Below are 18,602 nucleotides of genomic sequence, written 5' to 3'. Positions count from 1 at the left end.
ATTCATCTTTTTGATTGGTTTTTGTACCTGTGCACAAGCTTTTAGTGATTTGTGTACATGAACACCTAAATCCCTTTGCTCCTCCTCAACTCCCGGTCTCTCACCATTAAGAAAATATTCCGATTTGTCTTATCGGATCCAAAATGGATGATGTCACACTTCCCCACATCGAACTCCATCTGCCATAGTTTTGCCCACTGACTTAATTTATGCCCCTTTGTTGCTTCCTGCTCCCATCTACACTATATTTTCGAACTTAATGTCATTTGTAAACTTGGATATACAACTCTCTATTCCTTCAACCAAGTCGTTAATATATGTAGTGAAAAGCTGAGATCTCCAGTACAGATTCCCAGGGAACATCACTTGTCACATCCCACCAGTCAGTTGCCCACATTCAGGAACTGTGGACGACCACAGATGCACACTTGCTCAAAGTTTGGTTAGAATATTCCGCATATTTAGGTGTCACGGAAGCAAAACCTTCATGCCATTTGATGTTTTAATAGGTAATGATATAGATACCAACAGCGTTATAGACAAGCAGTCCAAGGAAGAGAATACCAGGGCCTACCTTGTTGGTCTGGTGCAGGCAACTGAAGAAGTCACTGACCAAGTTGCACGAGGCCTACAGCTACCAACGCCTGAAGACTCAGCGACTCAGGCAATTTCTGGCTTGCTGGGTCGGCTCCAAGCACTGCAGAGGGGATAGGCTGGTGGCCCGCAGAACACCAAATGATTTTACAGCTTTCACCATCCAGTGAGTCTGGACAGTACAAACTGAGGTGGGTTGGATGAAGCAATGCTGGCAAACTACGCTTGGGAGTGCAGGAAAGGCAGACAGAAAGCTCACCCCAAACCTCACGGTCTAAATTTAAATCATTTGTTCTAAGAGATCATGTTCAGTCACACAGGAAGAAAGCAGGTCTGCGAACACTAGAACAGCGTTCAACTATCATCCAGAGACAAAGTTGGGGATTTACAGTGGTTCAGCCGCAGGGTCGCACATGTAATTCGGGGCCCAACAGATGGCTTATGTGTACATAGAATCATAGAATGATACAGCACAGAGGGAGGCCATTCATCCCATTGTGCCTGTGCTGGCTCTTTGAAAGAACTATCCAATTAGTCCCACTCCCCTGCTCTTTCCCCAAGGCCCTGTAAATTTGTCCCCTTCAAGTATTTATCTAATTCCCATTTGAAAGTTATTATTGAATCTGCTTCTGTCACCCTTTCAGGCAGCGCATTCCAGATCATAACTTGCTGTGTAAAAAAATGTTTCATGTTGCCCCTGGTACGTTTGCCAATTATCTTAAATCTGTGTCCTCTGGTTACTGACCCTTCTGCCACTAGAAACAGTTTCTCCTTATTTACTCTGTCAAAATCCTTCATGATTTTGAACACCTCTATCAAATCTCCGCTTAAGGAGAACCATCCCAGATTCTCTAATCTCTCCATGTAAATGAAATCTTTCATCCCTGGTACCATTCTAGTAAATCTCCTCTGCACCCTCTCTAAGGTCTTGACATCCTTCCTAAAGTGTGGTGCCCAGAATTGGACACAATATGCCAGCTGGCCCTAACCAGTATTTTATAAAGGTTTAGCATAACTTCCTCGCTTTTGTACTCTATGCCTCTAAGACCAGGATCGCATATGCTTTTTTAACAGCTTTCTCAACTTGTCCTGCCACCTTCAAAGATTTGTGTATATGCACCCCCAGGTGTGTCTATTCCTGCACCCCCATTAAAATTGCACCATTTAGTTTATATTGCCTCTCCTCATTCTTCCTACCAAAATGAATCACTTCACACTTCTCTTCGTTAAATTTCATCTGCCATGTGTCTGCCCATTTCACCAGTCTATGTCCTCCTGAAGTATGCTACTACCCTTCTCACTGTTTACTACATTTCTGAGGTTTCATGTCATCTGCAAACTTTGAAATTATGCCCTGTATACCCAAGTCCAGGTCATTAATATATATCAAAAAGAGCAGTGGTCCCAACATGACCCCTGGGGGACACCACTATACACTTCCCTCCAGTCTGAAAAACAACTTTTCACCTCTACTCTCTGCTTTCTGTCCCTTAGCCAATTTTGTATCCATGCAGCCACTGTCCCTTTAATCCCATGAACTTCAATTTTGCTAACAAGTCTATTACGTGGTACTTTATCAAACGTCTTTTGAAAGTCCATATACACAACATCAACCGCACTACCCTCATCAACCCTCTCTGTTACTTCAGCAAAGAACTCAATCAAGTTAGTCAAACACTATTTGCCCTTAACAAATCCATGCTGGCTTTCATTTATTAACCCATATTTTTCCAATTGTCAATTAATTTTGTCCCTAAAAGTTTCCCCATCACAGACGTTAGGCTGACTGGCCTGTAGTTGCCGGGTTTATTCGTCTCCCCCTTTCTGAACAGGAGTGTAACATTTGCAATCCTCCAGTCCACCGGCACCATCCCCATATCTAAGGAGGATTTGAAGATTGTGGCCAGAGCCTCCACAATTTCTACCCGTACTTCCCTCAGCAACCTAGGCTATATCCGATCTGGACCAGGTGACTTTTCTATTTTGAGCCCTGCCAACTCTTTTAATACCCCCTCTTTAAGTATTTTTATCCTAGCCAATTTTTCTACTACCTCCTTCTTTACTGTGACATTGGCAGCATCCTCTTCTTGACTTTGCATCCATCTTCACTATTCATTTAGTCCCTCTGCCATGCCCTCTGTCTCCACGAGAAGATCTCCTTTTTGGTCCCTAATCAGCCCCACCCTTCCTTACCCTTTTACTATTTATATGTTTATAAAAGACTTTTGGATTCCCTTTTATGTTACCCACGAATCTATTTTCATACACTCGCTTTGCCCGTTATTTCCTTTTTCAGTTCTCCCCTGTACTTTCTGTATTCAGCTTGGTTCGCTACTAAATTATGAGCCCGACATTTATCGAGAGCCTCACCTGAAACATTTTCTGTTTCACTTTAATCTCTAAATCTTTAGTCATCCAAGGAGCTCTAGCTTTGGATGCCCTTCCTTTCCTCCTCGTGGGAATGTGTCTAATCTGTATCCGAACTATCTCCCCTTTGAAGGCCTCCCATTGCTCATTTACTGTTTTAGCTGCCGATCTTTGATTCCAATCCACCTGGGCCAGATTCCTTTTCTCCACACTGAAATTAGCCTTGCTCCAGTACGATATTTTTATATTTGATTTTTCCATGTCCTTTTCCATAACTACTCTAAATCTAATGATATTGTGATCACTGTTTCCCAAGTGCTTTTCTACTGAAACATGTTCCACTTGCCCCACTTCATTCCCCAGAACCAGATCCAGCACTGCTTCCGTCCTCATTGGGTTGGAAACACACTGTTCAAGAGAATTCTCTAGTACCCATTTCAGGAATTCCTCCCCCTCTTTGCCCTATGCACTGTCATTTTCCCAGTCTATTTTAGGATAATTGAAATCCCTCATTATCACTACTCTAAAGATCATGCATCTTTTTGCAATTTGCTCCTCTATCTCCTTCCCACTATTTGGTGGCCTATAGTATACACTCAGCAGCTTAACAGCTCCTCTATTGTTCCTTAATTCTGTCCCATCATTTTGCTTAAAAGTCTATCTACTTAATTTATGTTTTTAGTTTAGTATCCCCTTACTCCTATTTATTATTTATTTATTATGTATACCAGATTTTTATTTAATGCAATTCAGATCCAAATTAATGTTGGTATCCTCTACTTAGTTAATTTTATCCCCTTGGACCTAATTAATTACACTGAATATTTATATATTTACTTATTTACTGTGGCCCCTTGGTTTAATTACTTAGCACATCCTTCTCCCTCTGCACTGAATTCCCATTCTCACTCTGTTTAGCAAGCCACTCCGTTTAGCAGATTCACCCAACTCTCACCAAGCTCTGTGCTTAAAGAAGACATGGAACTGTTATTGGCGCTAGGGGTCAGAGGTGCCAGAAACAGTTTCATGTCTTTCGGGCAGTTTTCCATGCAGCTTGTGGGCTCCTGGAGTCCAGGAGGATCAGCTGTGGTACATCTAGGAAGGATCGCACGATTTTTAAGTGCAAGCTGTAAATCTCACATCGAGCGATCTGCCCTAGAAAGATATATGTCAGAGACACCGGAAGTCAGTCAGGTCATTAAGCATAAAGTTGTGAGAGGAAGCTTTGCCCCGGCTCAGAAGGAGAAAGCAGGAGGGTAGTTAGGAATTATTTTATTGAAGCATACACACAAAAGACACTAATATTCAGTTCAGATCATAAAGAGATACTATTATTGCACCCCTGAATTACGCCATTGTATAGTTAGATAATGGGCAACATGGGCACATCCCTAAACACAAGATGCTCAAGACTGCTTGCAGTAGTTCCTTTTTGAAAATTTGTCAAATTGATAAACATGGTTGCTAACTCATGAGATCCAATTTTTGTTTTTTTTCCCCCCCATGAGGCAAAACGTCTCAAAGTTATTTATTCCTCATGTAATACATCCTTACCAGCAGTTTGTAGGGTTGAGGACCCTGTATGCAAGCATTATACTCCATGGGCTCTACAATGCCATTCTGAGATTGGCCACTATAAAGAACAGTTCAAGGTGACTTTCTCTCCGATCTTCCCTCTCTGCGGTGAAGCACTAGCTCTCTACTGAACACATTCTCACTTGAACACCAGCTGATCAAATGATGGATTGATAGTGCAAACCCACACCATACAATTCAATGCTCTATGTTACCACTGTATTCCTGAGGACTTTTCTAATTTTTAACCTCTTGTTGAAGGTTATTGGGCTCAACCACCACAAAAAAGTTTATTTACAGATAGCCAGAAAACAAACTATTGTACATAATTCAACATAACTTAAATATGTAAAAATCCATATACTACTATTCCAGCAAAATGTACTAGTTTTCAATAAATTTATACTAGAATATCACTTAAATAGTCATTTGAGAAAAATCCAAGTTGGTTTTGTACCTTCTATTCTACTTCTTAAGTACTTGAGAAGTTCCTGAGTTCCTCTCTGAAAAAAACAAATTTTACAAAGATCAATTGAGAAGCTCCTGAATTTTTCTCTGAGAAAAAAGATTTCACAAAGATCAAAATGCTAAAATAATTTGAATAAAGTTAGTGTTTAATATAAGCTGTAACTGGCAAATATAACAAAACTTGGCAAGGCTGTGGAAGATGAATCAGTCAGTCTGAAAACAGACTATTCAGTGAATCGGTGATGAGGGCAAAACAGTGCCATGACTAATGGGGAGTGTCCTTAAATTGTGGATTCTTTTCAGGGTAAGCACAGAACATTAGTAGCACCTGTGTAGCCTGGTGGAGCACCAGTTGTGCTATGCCAATGAATGAAAACAGCATGGCTGAATATCATTATTGGGTAATCCACCTACTGATCCATTTCACAGTAGTATAGGCAGAGGCCTGGGAACATGGTGCCCACCTTTTGAGATGCTAGGAGGCCAGCAATAAAAATAAAATAACTGGAGGAAAAAGCGAGACTTCTTTAAAAAAATCTACAACTTCGATGCCTGGAATTTCATTCCCCTTAAATGCGCTTATTCTTTATACTGAACTTGTATATTCTTATTAAATTTCATCGGTAATAATAGTCCACATTGCAAAATGGTCACACCTCTGACAATAGTGTCCTCAAAACCTGTAGAACAATCTGAAGTCCAGAAATCTAATCCTGCTAGTGACTATATTCCCCACTTTTTTTTGTTGCAGTATTTGTTTTTTCCTCCATGCAATTCTGAATCAGAAAAGTAAACAGGGTACTGCTAGTGAAATGTGGGGTTTGAGCCCACTTAATGCTTGAAAAAACCAAAAAAAATACACTTGAGCTTTAAAGTTACAATTTCCTCTCCATACTTTCTCCTGCCCAACAATGCCCCTCTCTGCATTTAGGAAATTCTATGTTAATATCTGATTTAAGTAGCCATGAAACAACAAGTCAACAAGGATTTTAACATAACCATATAGTTTGGAATAGTTTCTTTCACAGACATAGTAAAAGTCAGTTACGCTGAATTATAAACATTTCTTTTTGTCTGAAACATTTTCAGCCACTCATTGGTAAGTTTCAGATATTGCTCTCTTCCTCTTCATTTTCATTTTCCTGTAGGTAGTGGCTATGCTGGGATGCAGTTCTAAGGATCCAAGCAGCCCTCCAATAGATCAGCCAAGCAGCTACTCAATGCCAGCCTAAACATTAAGTGAAAGCAAGCTATTTGAACATGGAAAAACATGACAGCCAAGCCCAAAAGCAGTTTTTTCTTTAGCTACTGACTAATAGCTGCGAGGACATAAATCAAATATTTTCTGAAAACTGAAATATCCTCAAATAATTTCAGCAAAGGCTGTGCACCGCCTGCCCTTCATAAGGCCTTCAAGTTAAAATAAACTTAAGTTGATCCATTTATGATAGACGCAAGTACTTTTCATGTAAGTTAACAGGCCTATCACCAGGAACATTTATAAAAGATTGGAACGATGTTAGTTATTTGAGTCACTGGGTAGTAACTGTCAAATTTATGTCACTACATAGAAAATGGCTCTGAAAGAAAGGAGGGAGGGAAAGAGAAAACAGGGAACTAGAGGCCAGTTAGCCGACATCAGTCGTCGGGAAAATGCTGGAATCCATTGTTAAGGAAGTGGTAACAGGGCACTTAGAAAATCACATGATTTGGCAGAGTCAACATGGTTTTATGAAAGGGAAATCGTGTTATGACAAATTTATTAGAGTTTTTTGAGGATGTAACTAGCAGGGTAGATAAAGGGGAACCAGTGGATGCAGTATATTTGGAATTTCAAAAGGCATTCGATAAGGTGCCACATAAAAGATTGTTATGCAAGATAAGGGCTCATGGGGTTGGGGTAACAGATTAGAATGGACAGAGGATTGGTTAATGGACAGAAAACAGAGAGTAGGGATAAATGGGTCATTTTCAGGTTGGCAGGCTGTAACTAGTGCCGCAAGGTTCGGTGCTTTATTAATCTACATTAATGACTTAAATGAAGGGACTGAGTGTAATGTATCTAAGTTTGCTGACGATACAAAGGTAGGTGGGAAAGTAAGCTATGAGGAGGACACAAAGGGCCCGATATTAGGAGGGAGGCGGGTTGGCAGCGGGGGGGGGGTCGACTGGGCGCGTGGCTAACGCGCCCAGTGAATTTGGGGTGCTCCGCACACGATCGCAGCCTAATTGAAGGTACATACGCGTGCTTCCGGGTTTCCCGTTCCAGACCTGCGCAGCGGGCACACTGCGCACCCGCATCACAGGCTGTCAGCAGGAGGAGCCCTATTTAAAGGGGCAGTCCTCCAATGCTCCTCCTGCAGCTAAGAACCAATTTTGGATCATGGAGCAGGCCAGAGGCAAGGCTGCTCCAAGGTTCTCTGACTCCTCCCTCCAGATGCTTCTCAATGGGGTGAGGAGGAGGAGGAAAATTCTGTTCCCATCTGATGGGAGGAGGTGGCTTCCCTCTGCCACCAAGAAGGCCTGGCGCGAGGTGGCCAAGGAGGTCAGCAGCAATGGCAATGTGTGCAGAACCTGGGTCCAGTGCAGGAAGCGCTATAATGACATAACCAGGTCAGCCAAAGTGAGTATGCTTACGCATTTTCCCACACTCCATCTTCCACATCACCTCCACCACCACACAACTCCTTCTGCACTGCCACCACAATGCTCTCGCATCACTCCTCACATCCACTCAACCATCACCCTCACCTTGCCTGCACTTACTCACCGCCCCAGTTCCCATTCGAACACTACCACGCAACCCAATCCTCATACAATCACATGGCTATGTCTCACACGCACCCTCCCATGCATCTCCCACAAGGTCACCCCCACCCACAGCAATGCATGCAGCGGGTCACCATGCAACCATCATTCAATCACGCCTCTCTGTGTTTTGCCTTGATATGAGAAGAGATGCTAGAATGCCTGGGAAAGGGCAAGGACCGGAGGGGGCCCGCCACACCAGGTGGTCTTAACAGACGTGGAGCAGCAGTCATTGGAAGTAAGCCGGACGCTGGAGTGCCTGTCCGTGGCGGACGCCGAGACTAGGGGCGCACAAGCGGCTGGTGACAGAAATCTAAAACTCAGCACTCATGATAGCGAATGATCTTAGCATCACTTGGCATCTGCAGCACCTCAACATCTGTCCACATGCTTACTATTGCTTTCTGTTCTCATGCACGGCCATCTGCGAGTGCAGTGACTGCGGAGGGCGATTCCTCAGAGGACCTGCTGGCCTCTGAGGGTGCATCGTCACATCTGAGCCAGCCATCCACCAGCGCAGATACACACACCTCGGTGGGTCCCCGAGCACGTGAGCACGAGCAGACCCTGGTGGCAGGGGCAGCCGTGGAGAGTCCGTGTTGGTGGGAGCACTCTTCTCCAGGCTCTGCTCAGCTGGGCCCAGATGCTGAACCCTGGGGGCCAGCCATGAAAAGGAGAGTCATCGAAGGCCAGCAGCACATTGCCAAGATACTAGAACAGTTGCCACGTGCACTCTCCACAATCGCATAGAGGATGGAGGAGTTCAACTCCTGCATGAGTGGAATACTGTCACAGGGACGTGAAGGCATCTCTGAGAGAGTGTCGCAGGTAGGTGCGGGAATGTCTGCGATGGAGGCTAGCCTTTCCTCCATCGAGCTTCAAGCACGGCTCAACAATGAGTCCATTCAGGCCCTGACAACGGCCATTCAGATTCAGGGTGAGCAACATTCTGCTGCCTTAAACAGGTTGACAGATGCCTTCCAAGGCTTCACACAAGTCCTCCAGCAGGGTGGAAGGAGTGATGTGGGCCTGGGCCAGGAGAGGGATGATGGTGAAAGGGGACATGGAAGTGGGGACGCCACTCAAAGTGCTCCCTCGTCTCACCTATTGCCCCCCTCTCAACCAGTACCCGCAATGCTGCCCCCTCTCCAGGTGGCTGAGTCTGCCCCTGCACAGGTGCAGGTAGAGCAGTCTTTGGAGGGGCCCTCACGGGCACCGAATCCCAGAGGGCGCCCACGCAAAGCATCTCATCGATCAGGGCATGGACAAGAGCAACCTGCTACTACCTCTGCTGAAGCCACAGGGGTAGCACCACGTAGGGGTTCCCGTAAACGTACGGCAAAGGTTTTGTGAGCACAAAGGGGATGCACAAGGGTGTAAGACAAAATGTCATGTTTTTGATTTACTTTTGTTTGTTTTGCAAAAAAGACATAAAAATTTGTTATCACCACTACTGCCACGTCTTTGCAAATCTTTTCTGGTTTGTGCAATAATGCCCTTTCCTGAGGATCACCATGAAGACCCACACCTGATGCCACCCATTGTGTCAATGCAGAGTGGGTGTAGGTGTATTTGCAGGGCTCTTTTGTGCAGACGACAGAGATGCCGGCGATGTCCCCGGTGGCACCCTGGAAGGATCCGGAGGAGAAGTTGTTGAGGGCAGTGGTGACTTTGACAGCGACAGGTAAGAAGATGGTGCTCGGGCTAGCAGGGAGCAGCTCAGTATCAAGGAGGCTGCAGATGTCCACGACTATACGTCGAGTGACTCTGAGCCTCAGTGTGCACTGCTCCTCAGAGAGGTCCAGGAAGCTGAGCCTCGGTCTGTAGACCCTGTGGCGAGGGTAGTGCCTTCTGCGATGCATCTCTCTCTGCGGTTGCCCTCCCTCCTGCTGTGCAGGTGGATGTGTCACAGCACCATGTTGTGGAGCTCCAAGTGTCAGAGGTGGACGGCGTGGCCGGCGAGGCTGGTGATGCTGTTTGTCCTCCGAGGAGGTCATGACTGCAGCCATGGCAGCCCCCATCCAGAAGATGTACATTTGAGGGGGTCCGCAAGGTAGGTAAATGTGTCTGCACACCGGGGTTGAGGTTGCAAGTTGGTGAATTTTAGTGTTAGGAGGAGGGTGGTGCAGGCCAAACTTTGTCCAAAGTGACAGAGTGGCCTCCTGCAATGAGTGAGGGTCTCCCCCCACCCCCACCTGTCAAATGGACCTTTGCAGCTGCCACAGGCTGGTGGCTGAAACACATCCATTTCAACTGGGAAGTGCTTCCCCCAGTACGGGAAACCCGCTCAGTTTGGATGAAAATCCCACCCCTCCTAAAATATCCTCCAAATCAGGTCTCCGAACGACCTGAAGTATCAAATTAATTGATTTAAGTGAGATCCCGCCGACTTTAATTACTGGTGGGAGTCCCGCATGCGGGGGCTGCGCGCGCATTGGGGAACCCGGAAGTGGGTGGGTTGGAGCCGGGCTCCGGACCCACCCCGGGAATCCCCAATTTTCGGAGGCCCCCCACCCCGGAATCCCCAATTTTCGGAGCCCCCCCTCCCCCACAAACGCACCCGCTCGGACATCCTAAAATTGAGCCCAAAGAGTCTGCAAAGGGATATAGACAGTTTAAATGAATGAGCAAGGTGGCAAATGGAGTATAATGTAGGGAAATGTGAGGATATTCACTTTGGTATGAAAAATAGAAAAACAGAACATTTTTTAAATGGTAAAAAACTATTAAACGTTGGTGTTCAGAGGGATTTGGGTGTCCTTGTACATGAAACACAAAAAAAGTTAGCATGCAGGTACAGCAGGCAATTAGGAAGGCAAATGGCATGTTGGCCTTTATTGCAAGGGGGTTGGAGTACAAGAGTAAGGAAGTCTTACTGCAGTTGTACAGGGCTTTGGTGAGACCTCATCTGGAGTATGGTTTACAGTTTTGGTCTTCTTATCCAAGGAAGGATATACTTGCCTTAGAGCCGGTGCAACAAAGGTTCAGTAGATTAATTCCTGGGATGACAGGGTTGTCCTATGTAGGAGATTGGGTAGAATGGGTCTATACTCTCTGTACTTTAGAAGAATGAGAGGTGATTTCATTGCAACACATAAGATTCTGAGAAGGCTTGACAGGGTAGATGCCGAGAGGTTGTTTCTCCTGGCTGAAGAGTCCAGAACTAGAGGGCATAGTCGCAGGATAAGGCGTCGGCCATTTAAGATTGAGATGAGGAGGAATTTCTTCACACGGATGGCAGTGAATCTTTGGAATTCTCTACCCCAGAGGGCTGTGGATGCTGAGTCACTGAATATGTTCAAGGCTAAGATTTTTGGGCTCTAGGGGAATCAAGGGATATGGGGATCGGGCAGGAAAGTGGAGTTGAGGTCGGAGATCAGCCATGATCTTACTGAATGGCGGTGCAGGCTCGAGGGGCCAAATGGCCTACTCCTGCTCCTGTTTGCAGGGAAATTATAGAGAGGTGCAAAAGCTATACAGTAGTGATAACTGGGGACTTCAACTTTCCTAATATATACTGGAATAACAATAATAAAATAAGGGGCACAGAGGGGGAGGAATTTTTGAAATGTGTTCAGGATAACTTTCTTAACGGTACGTTTCCGGCCCAATGAGGAAGATGACATTGCTGGACTTGGTTCTTGGGAGTGAGGTGGCCACATGGAGCAAGTATCAGTGGGGGAGCATTTAGGGAGCAACGATCATAGTATCTTAAGGTTTAGAATAACTATGGAAAAGGACACGGACCACTCTAAAGTGAAAATACTCAATTGGAGGAGGGCCAATTTCAATGGGATGAGAACAGATCTGGCCCGGGTAAATTGGAATCAAAGATTGACAGGCAAAACTGTAATTGAACAGTGGGCGGCCTTTAAGGAGATGATGGTTCGGGTACAGTCTAGGCATATTCCCACAAGGCAGAGAGGTAGGGCAACTAAAGCCAGAGCTCCCTGGATGACAAAAGAGATAGTGAGTAAGATGAAACGGAAAAAAGGGGCGTATGACAGATGTCAGGTTGATAACATTAGTGAGAACCAGGCAGAATATAGAAAGTTCAGAGGGGAAGTGAAAAAGGAAATAAGAGGGGCAAAGAAAGAGTATGAGAATAGGCTGGCAGCCAACATAAAGGAAATCCAAAAGTCTTCTACGGGCATGTAAACAATAAATAGGTAGGAAGAGGAGGGGTGGGGCCAATTAGGGACTATAAAGGAGATCTACTCATGGAGGCAGAGGGGATGGCCGATGAACGAAATGAGTACTTTGCATCTGTCTTTACCAAGGAAGGGAATGCTGCCAGAGACTCAGTAAAGGAAGATATAGTTGAGATACTGGATGGGCTAAAAATTGATAAAGAAGACGTACTCGCTGTACATAAAGTAGGTAAGTCACCCGGTCCAGATGGGATGCACCCTAGGTTGCTGAGGGAAGTAAGGGTGGAAATTGCAGAGGTACTGGCCATAATCTTCCAAACATCGGTAGATACGGAGGGTGGTGCCAGATGACTGGAGAATTGCAAATGTTATACCCTTGTTCAAGAAAGGATGTAAGGATAAACCCAGCAACTATAGGCCAGTCAGTTTAACCTCAGTGGTGGGGAAACTTTTAGAAACGATAATCCAGGACAGAATTAACAGTCACTTGGATGTGGGTGGATTGGTTAAGGAAAGCCAGCACGGACTTGTTAAAGGCAAATCGTGTTTAACTAACCTGATAGAATTTTTTTGATGAGGTAACAGAGAGGGTAGATGAGGGCAATGCAGTTGATGTGGTGTATTTAGACTTTCAAAAGGCGTTTGATAAAGTGTTGCACGGTAGGCTTATCCATCAAGATTGCGGCCATGGAATAAAGGGGGCAGTAGCAACATGGATACAGAATTGGCTAAGGGACAGGAAACAGAGTAGTGGTGAACGGTTGTTTTTCGGACTGGAGAGAGGTGTACAGTGGTGTTCCCCAGGGGTCAGTGCTGGGACCACTGCTTTTCTTGATACATATTAATGATTTGGACTTGGGTGTACAGGGCACAATTTCAAAATTTGCAGATGACACAAAACTTGCAAGGGTAGTAAACAGTGAGGAGGATAGTGATAGACTTCAAGAGGATATAGACAGGCTGGTGGCATGGGCGGACACGTGGCAGATAAGGTTTAACGCAGAAAAACGCGAAGTGATACATTTCGGTAGGAAGAACGAGGAGAGGCAATATAAATTAAAAGGCACAACTCTAAAAGGGGTCCAGGAACAGAGAGATCTAGGGGTGTATGTGTATAAATTATCGAAGGTGGCCGGGCAGGTTGAGAAAGCAGTTAAAAAGGCATACAGGATCCTGGGCTTTATAAACAGAGGCATGGAATACAAAAGTACAGAAGTCATGATGCACCTTTATAAAAAACCGGTTCGGCCACAACTGGAGTATTGTGTCCAGTTCTGGGCACTGCACTTCGGGAAAGATGTGAAGGCCTTAGAGAGGATGCAGAAGAAATTTGATAGAATGATTCCAGCGATGAGGGATTTTAGTTACATGGATAGACTGGAGAAACTGGGGTTGTTCTCCTTGGAGCAGAGATGGTTGCGAGGAGATTTGATAGAGGTATTCAAAATCATGAAGGGTCTAGACGGAGTAGATAGCGAGAAACTGTTCCCATTGGCGGAAGGGTCAAAAACCTGAGGACATAGATTTAAGGTGATTGGCAAAAGAACCAAAGGTTACACGAGGAAAAACTTTTTTACACAGCAAGTGGTTAGGATCTGTACTGCCCGAGGGGGTGGTGGAGGCAGATTCAATCATGGCCTTCAATAGGGAACTGGATAAGTACTTGAAAGGAAAAAATTTGGAGGGCTACGGGGAAAAGGTGGAGGAGTGGGACTAGCTGGATTGCTCTTGCATAGAGCTTGCATGGATTTGACGGCCAAATGGCCTCCTTCCGTGCTGTAACCGTTCTATGATTCTTATGTTCTTATGAAACTTGCCAAAAAAACAGCTCGTGCAATGGATTTTTACTGAAAATCTCCATATAAAATTTATTTTTGAGAAGAACATGTATATTGATCATAAAAATAGCAGAAAGGATTGTGCAGAAATTAGTACAGTGGAAATTTTGTGTCTGCTTCAAGTCTCCTGGCATTCCAGAGCAATTTTCATTTGACTTAAATAGGGTGGCTTTTCCTTCCTATCCCACAAACACTTGTTAAAGGCAGCGTGCAAATGAACATACAAATCAGTAAGCCCCTTATATGAACCCTGCTGAGCTAAGATAGCTGATCTTAGTTGGGGTTGGAGTAAGGATGCTAGAATTATCCAGAGCACTCTTGCACATGTATGGACGTCAGGTGAGACATTCTGCTCACAACAAAACAGCCATTAAAATGAAGTGGCAAAAATATTATTTATGATTGTTTTTGTTTTGTTAAAGACAAGACTGCTTTTTTTTAAAAAAACTCTTTTCTCTCCTTCCTTGGCCCTTCTGTGCCATTTACCAACTGGAGCTGAGGGAATCTGTTCCAAGGCCTCAATAATATCACAACTAGTCACTAAGAGTTGCAGAAGTGTCTTCTGGGAATAATTCTCCCTCCAGCTGGATACCTCAACATGGCAGAGTTAAGGAACTCAGCATGTTGTTAGGATGGAGGAAAGATTACAGGTTGAATTTAAATTTTGTAAAATCTGTTTTATCATATATACTACCACATTGCAATTTGCCAATATTTAGTGCATAGTAGAAAATGTAATTACTCACATTAATAATATCCCTGCGAATAGTACGCAGAGGATTACCCTCCAGCAATAGAGATTTCAACTTGGGAAGATGTCCTAGCGCATAAGGCAAGCTGTGAATAAGTCACAAAGAGAATTTAGTGAAAGGACAAAGGATTTTCTGGAAACTTATGTTGCACACTTAAAATTTTTTTTACGGTTCTTTTGCACAAATGTAAAGAAGTTGATCAAAAAAAGTGGTAAAGGAGGAACTGCTTTCATTAACAATACATTTAGGCATCACATTAGTAGAGGATAAGGACATAGTAGAAACATTAAATGAATATTCTGCTTCATTCTTCAGAGTGGAAGAGTAGGAGTACGAGGGAAGACTGGAAATTAGTAAAAGGGTCAAGCTTAGAGGGATTAGTATAACAGAAAAATTGTAATGGATAAAAGATTCAGATAAAAGGGACATTCTTAGATTGACAGGCAGTGATAAGTGGTGCATCCCAGCTAATGGTGCTGGTGTGCCACCTTTATACAACAACAACTTGCATTTATATAGCACCTTTAATGTAGTACAGCATCCCAAGGCACTCACAGGAGCATAATCAGACAAAAATTGACACCAAGACAAAGAAGGAGACATTAGGACAGGTGACCAAATGCTTAGTCAAAGAGGTAGGCTTTAAGGAGCGTCTTAAAGGAGAGAGAGGAACAGAGGTGGCGAGGTTTAGGGAGGGAATTCCAGATCTGGGGCTTAGATGACTGAAGGTACAGCCGTCAATGAAGGAAATGAGGGATGCTCAAAAAGCCAGAGTTATAGGAAAACACAGTTCTCAAAGGGTTGTACAGCTGGAGGAGGTTAGAGATAGGGAGGAGCAAGGCCACGGAGGGATTTGAACCCCTTGGATGAGAATTTTGAATTGTGAATAACAGATACAAACCCACACCCTACTACGTCATGGCATGGCATGATGCATCAAGTGGCACATTGGTTCTTAAACAATGCACCTTAATGCACACATTTCTATATCCTAATTAGAAACTTCTGCATGATTTGGGATTGAGGTAAATGAAAATAAAATACATTTTAAACAATTATTATATATTATAAGGAATTACTAGCATCTTTAAATGTACCTGCTAATGTCATTATTTGTGAGGTCAAGTCGTTCCAGGCTTTGAAGCAGAATAATTTCATCTGGCAGCGACTTCAATTTGTTGTCACGGAGCTCCAGTACACTAATGGCACTTAAATACTTCAGGTGTTCTGGCCCCAAATACTTAATCTGGTTATTCCCGACATGTAGTTCCTTAAGTACAGTAGTGCAATTGTTAAGCTAATTTATAAAATTACAAGTAATGCAGACTGGTGCAAAACATTTCTTTTCAGTCACATTATCAAGTTTTAACCATCACATAGGTTTGCATGTCTTTTCTACAGGTGGATATAGGGTAATGAGTATATAAATTACAAGTTGCAGCATTTGAAGATTTTCTAGACACAACATTCCCTTTTTCAGATTACATTCTTCAAATGTAACTTGTGGTTCCAATAAAGATATTTAAAAAGCAGAAAATTATCGTAACAGACTTCTTTCTCCCCCTTGCAAGGCTGTTAAAACTAAGTTGAGAAATCTTTCAAAAAGCACAATTGTTCAAACTGACCAATTATAACATACATAAAAATTCTATAATATCCATAATAATGGAATGCAGGAAAGAAGCCATGCTACATCCCACCAATGCAACACCATTTACAAGATCCATATATATATAATTGAAATGTTATTTAGGATGAGCTGAGATAGCTGATCTTAGTCGGGGTGGAGTAAGAATGCTAGAATTATCCGCAGCACTCCTGCACATGTATGAACATGTTAATTAGAAACAAAAGAAATCAGAAAGACCATTGTAGTTCATCTAGCCAGTCCCAAAGTTAAAAATACCATATTCTCTTGTATCTCTCAAAATTGCTTCTTTTGCCAAAAGCTACTCAGCTTCTTCTTCAATTTGCCAATGTTATCCACCCTCAGTTTCCATGTACAGGCTGTTCCACACATTCACAACACTGTAAAGTAGCTAAATCTAAACTGCGTTTGCCGTTTCTCCTTAATTGGTGGCTGGGCTATTTTTAAGCTGATTTCATGTTGTAATTTCTATGTGATTCAATGTAAGTGGCACTGATATAATTTACCTTCTTACTGTTAGGGCATCAAAAATAAAATCAGGGAACTATTATTAAAGCTATTAAAATTTGCCTTTCTTGAGAGCATTTCAAAATTCCTCCAAAAACAGGGTTTTCAAGATAGTGGATAAACAGAGCTTCCTGATTTCTATTAGTCCAGACTAAAATACAAATAAAACAGTAATAGCATCTTCTAGTGGCCTTAGTAAGATACTCTAGGATATTCTGCTGAATATGGGGTTTAATCATAATTTTAAGCAGGATCCGGGCAAAACATCTGTGTCTATGGCACTGGTTTGTGGGATAAATACTGTACTCAACAGAATACCATTGGATATCCACTCTACATAAATTGAACCAAAGATTACCATCCTACATGAAATCAGCTTAAAAATAGCCCAGCCACCAATTAAGGAGGGTACGATAGCATAGTGGTTATGTTACTGGACTAGTAATCCAGAGGCCTGGACTAATAATCCGGAATCATGAGTTCAAATCCCGCCATGGCAGCTGGGGAATTTAATTTCAATTAAATAAAATCGGGAATTAAAATACTAGTATCAGTAATGGTGGCCATGAAACTACCGGATTGTCATAAAAACCCATCTGGTTCACTAATGTCCTTTAGGGAAGGAAACCTGCCGTCCTTACCCGGTCTGGCCTATCTGTGACTCCAGACCCACAGCAATGTGGTTGATTCTTAATTGCCCTCTGAAATGGCTTAGCAAGCCACTCAGTTGTAAACTCTCGCTACAAAAAGTCATAATAAGAATAAAACCGGACGGACCACCCGGCACCGGACACGACAATGGCAAACCAAGCCAAGTCAACCCTGCAAAGTCCTCCTCACTAACATCTGGGGACTTGTGCCAAAATTGGGAGAGCTGTCCCACAGACTAGTCAAGCAACAGCCTGACATAGCCATACTCACAGAATCATACCTTTCAGCCAATGTCCCAGACTCTTCCATCACCATCCCTGGGTATGTCCTCAACATTGACTCTGGACCCCATGAAATCTCATGGCATCAGGTCAAACATGGGCAAGGAAACCTCCTGCTGATTGCCACCTACCGCCCTCCCTCAGCTGATGAATCAGTCCTCCTCCATGTTGAACACCACTTGGAGGAAGCTCTGAGGGTAGCAAGGGCACAGAATATAGTCTGGGTGGGGGACTTCAATGTCCATCACCAAAAGTGGCTCGGTTAAACAATTAAACAACTAACGGGAGGAGGAGGCTCTGTAAACAACCCCATCCTCAACGATGGCAGAGTCCAGCACGTGAGTGCAAAAGACAAGGCTGAAGCATTTGCAACCATCTTCAGCCAGAAGTGCAGAGTGGATGATCCATCTCGGCCGCCTCCCAATATCCCCATCATCACAGAAGCCAGTCTTCAGCCAATTCGATTCACTCCACGTGATATCAAGAATCGGCTGAGTGCACTGGATACAGCAAAGGCTATAGGCCCCGACAACATCCCGGCTGTAGTGCTGAAGACTTGTGCTCCAGAACTAGCTGCGCCTCTAGCCAAGCTGTTCCAGTACAGCTACAACACTGGCATCTACCAGACAATGTGGAAAATTGCCCAGATATGTCCTCTCCACAAAAAGCAGGACAAATCCATTCCGGCCATTTACCGCCCAATCAGTCTACTCTCAATCATCAGCAAAGTGATGGAAGGTGTTGTCAACAGCGCTATCAAGCGGCACTTACTCATCAATAACCTGCTCACCAATGCTCAGTTTGGGTTCCGCCAGGACCACTCGGCTCCAGACCTCATTACAGCCTTGGTCCAAACATGGACAAAAGAGCTGAATTCCAGAGGTGAGATGAGAGTGACTGCCCTTGACATCAAGGCAGTATTTGACCGAGTGTGGCACCAAGGAGCCCTAGTAAAATTGAAG

At 43.9% G+C, this 18,602-nt stretch overlaps 1 protein-coding gene across 1 annotated transcript in view; it reads right to left on the bottom strand.

Moving 5' to 3' along the window:
• The window catches only part of lrrc40 (leucine rich repeat containing 40), a 132,148-nt gene that overhangs the window by 18,153 nt on the left and 95,393 nt on the right, over positions 1–18,602 (bottom strand). The window contains exons 7-9 of the mRNA XM_067990338.1: positions 15,651–15,823; positions 14,548–14,638; positions 4,994–5,039 (exon numbers count right to left, since the gene is read on the bottom strand). Coding sequence (XP_067846439.1) covers positions 4,994–5,039; positions 14,548–14,638; positions 15,651–15,823 — 310 coding nt within the window. The remainder of the gene's footprint in view (positions 1–4,993; positions 5,040–14,547; positions 14,639–15,650; positions 15,824–18,602) is intronic.

This window comes from Heptranchias perlo, chromosome 9, assembly GCF_035084215.1.
Source record: "Heptranchias perlo isolate sHepPer1 chromosome 9, sHepPer1.hap1, whole genome shotgun sequence".
Lineage (NCBI taxonomy): Eukaryota > Metazoa > Chordata > Chondrichthyes > Hexanchiformes > Hexanchidae > Heptranchias > Heptranchias perlo.
Note: the sequence above shows the minus strand (reverse complement) of the source record. Positions and strands in the feature narration are given on the sequence as shown.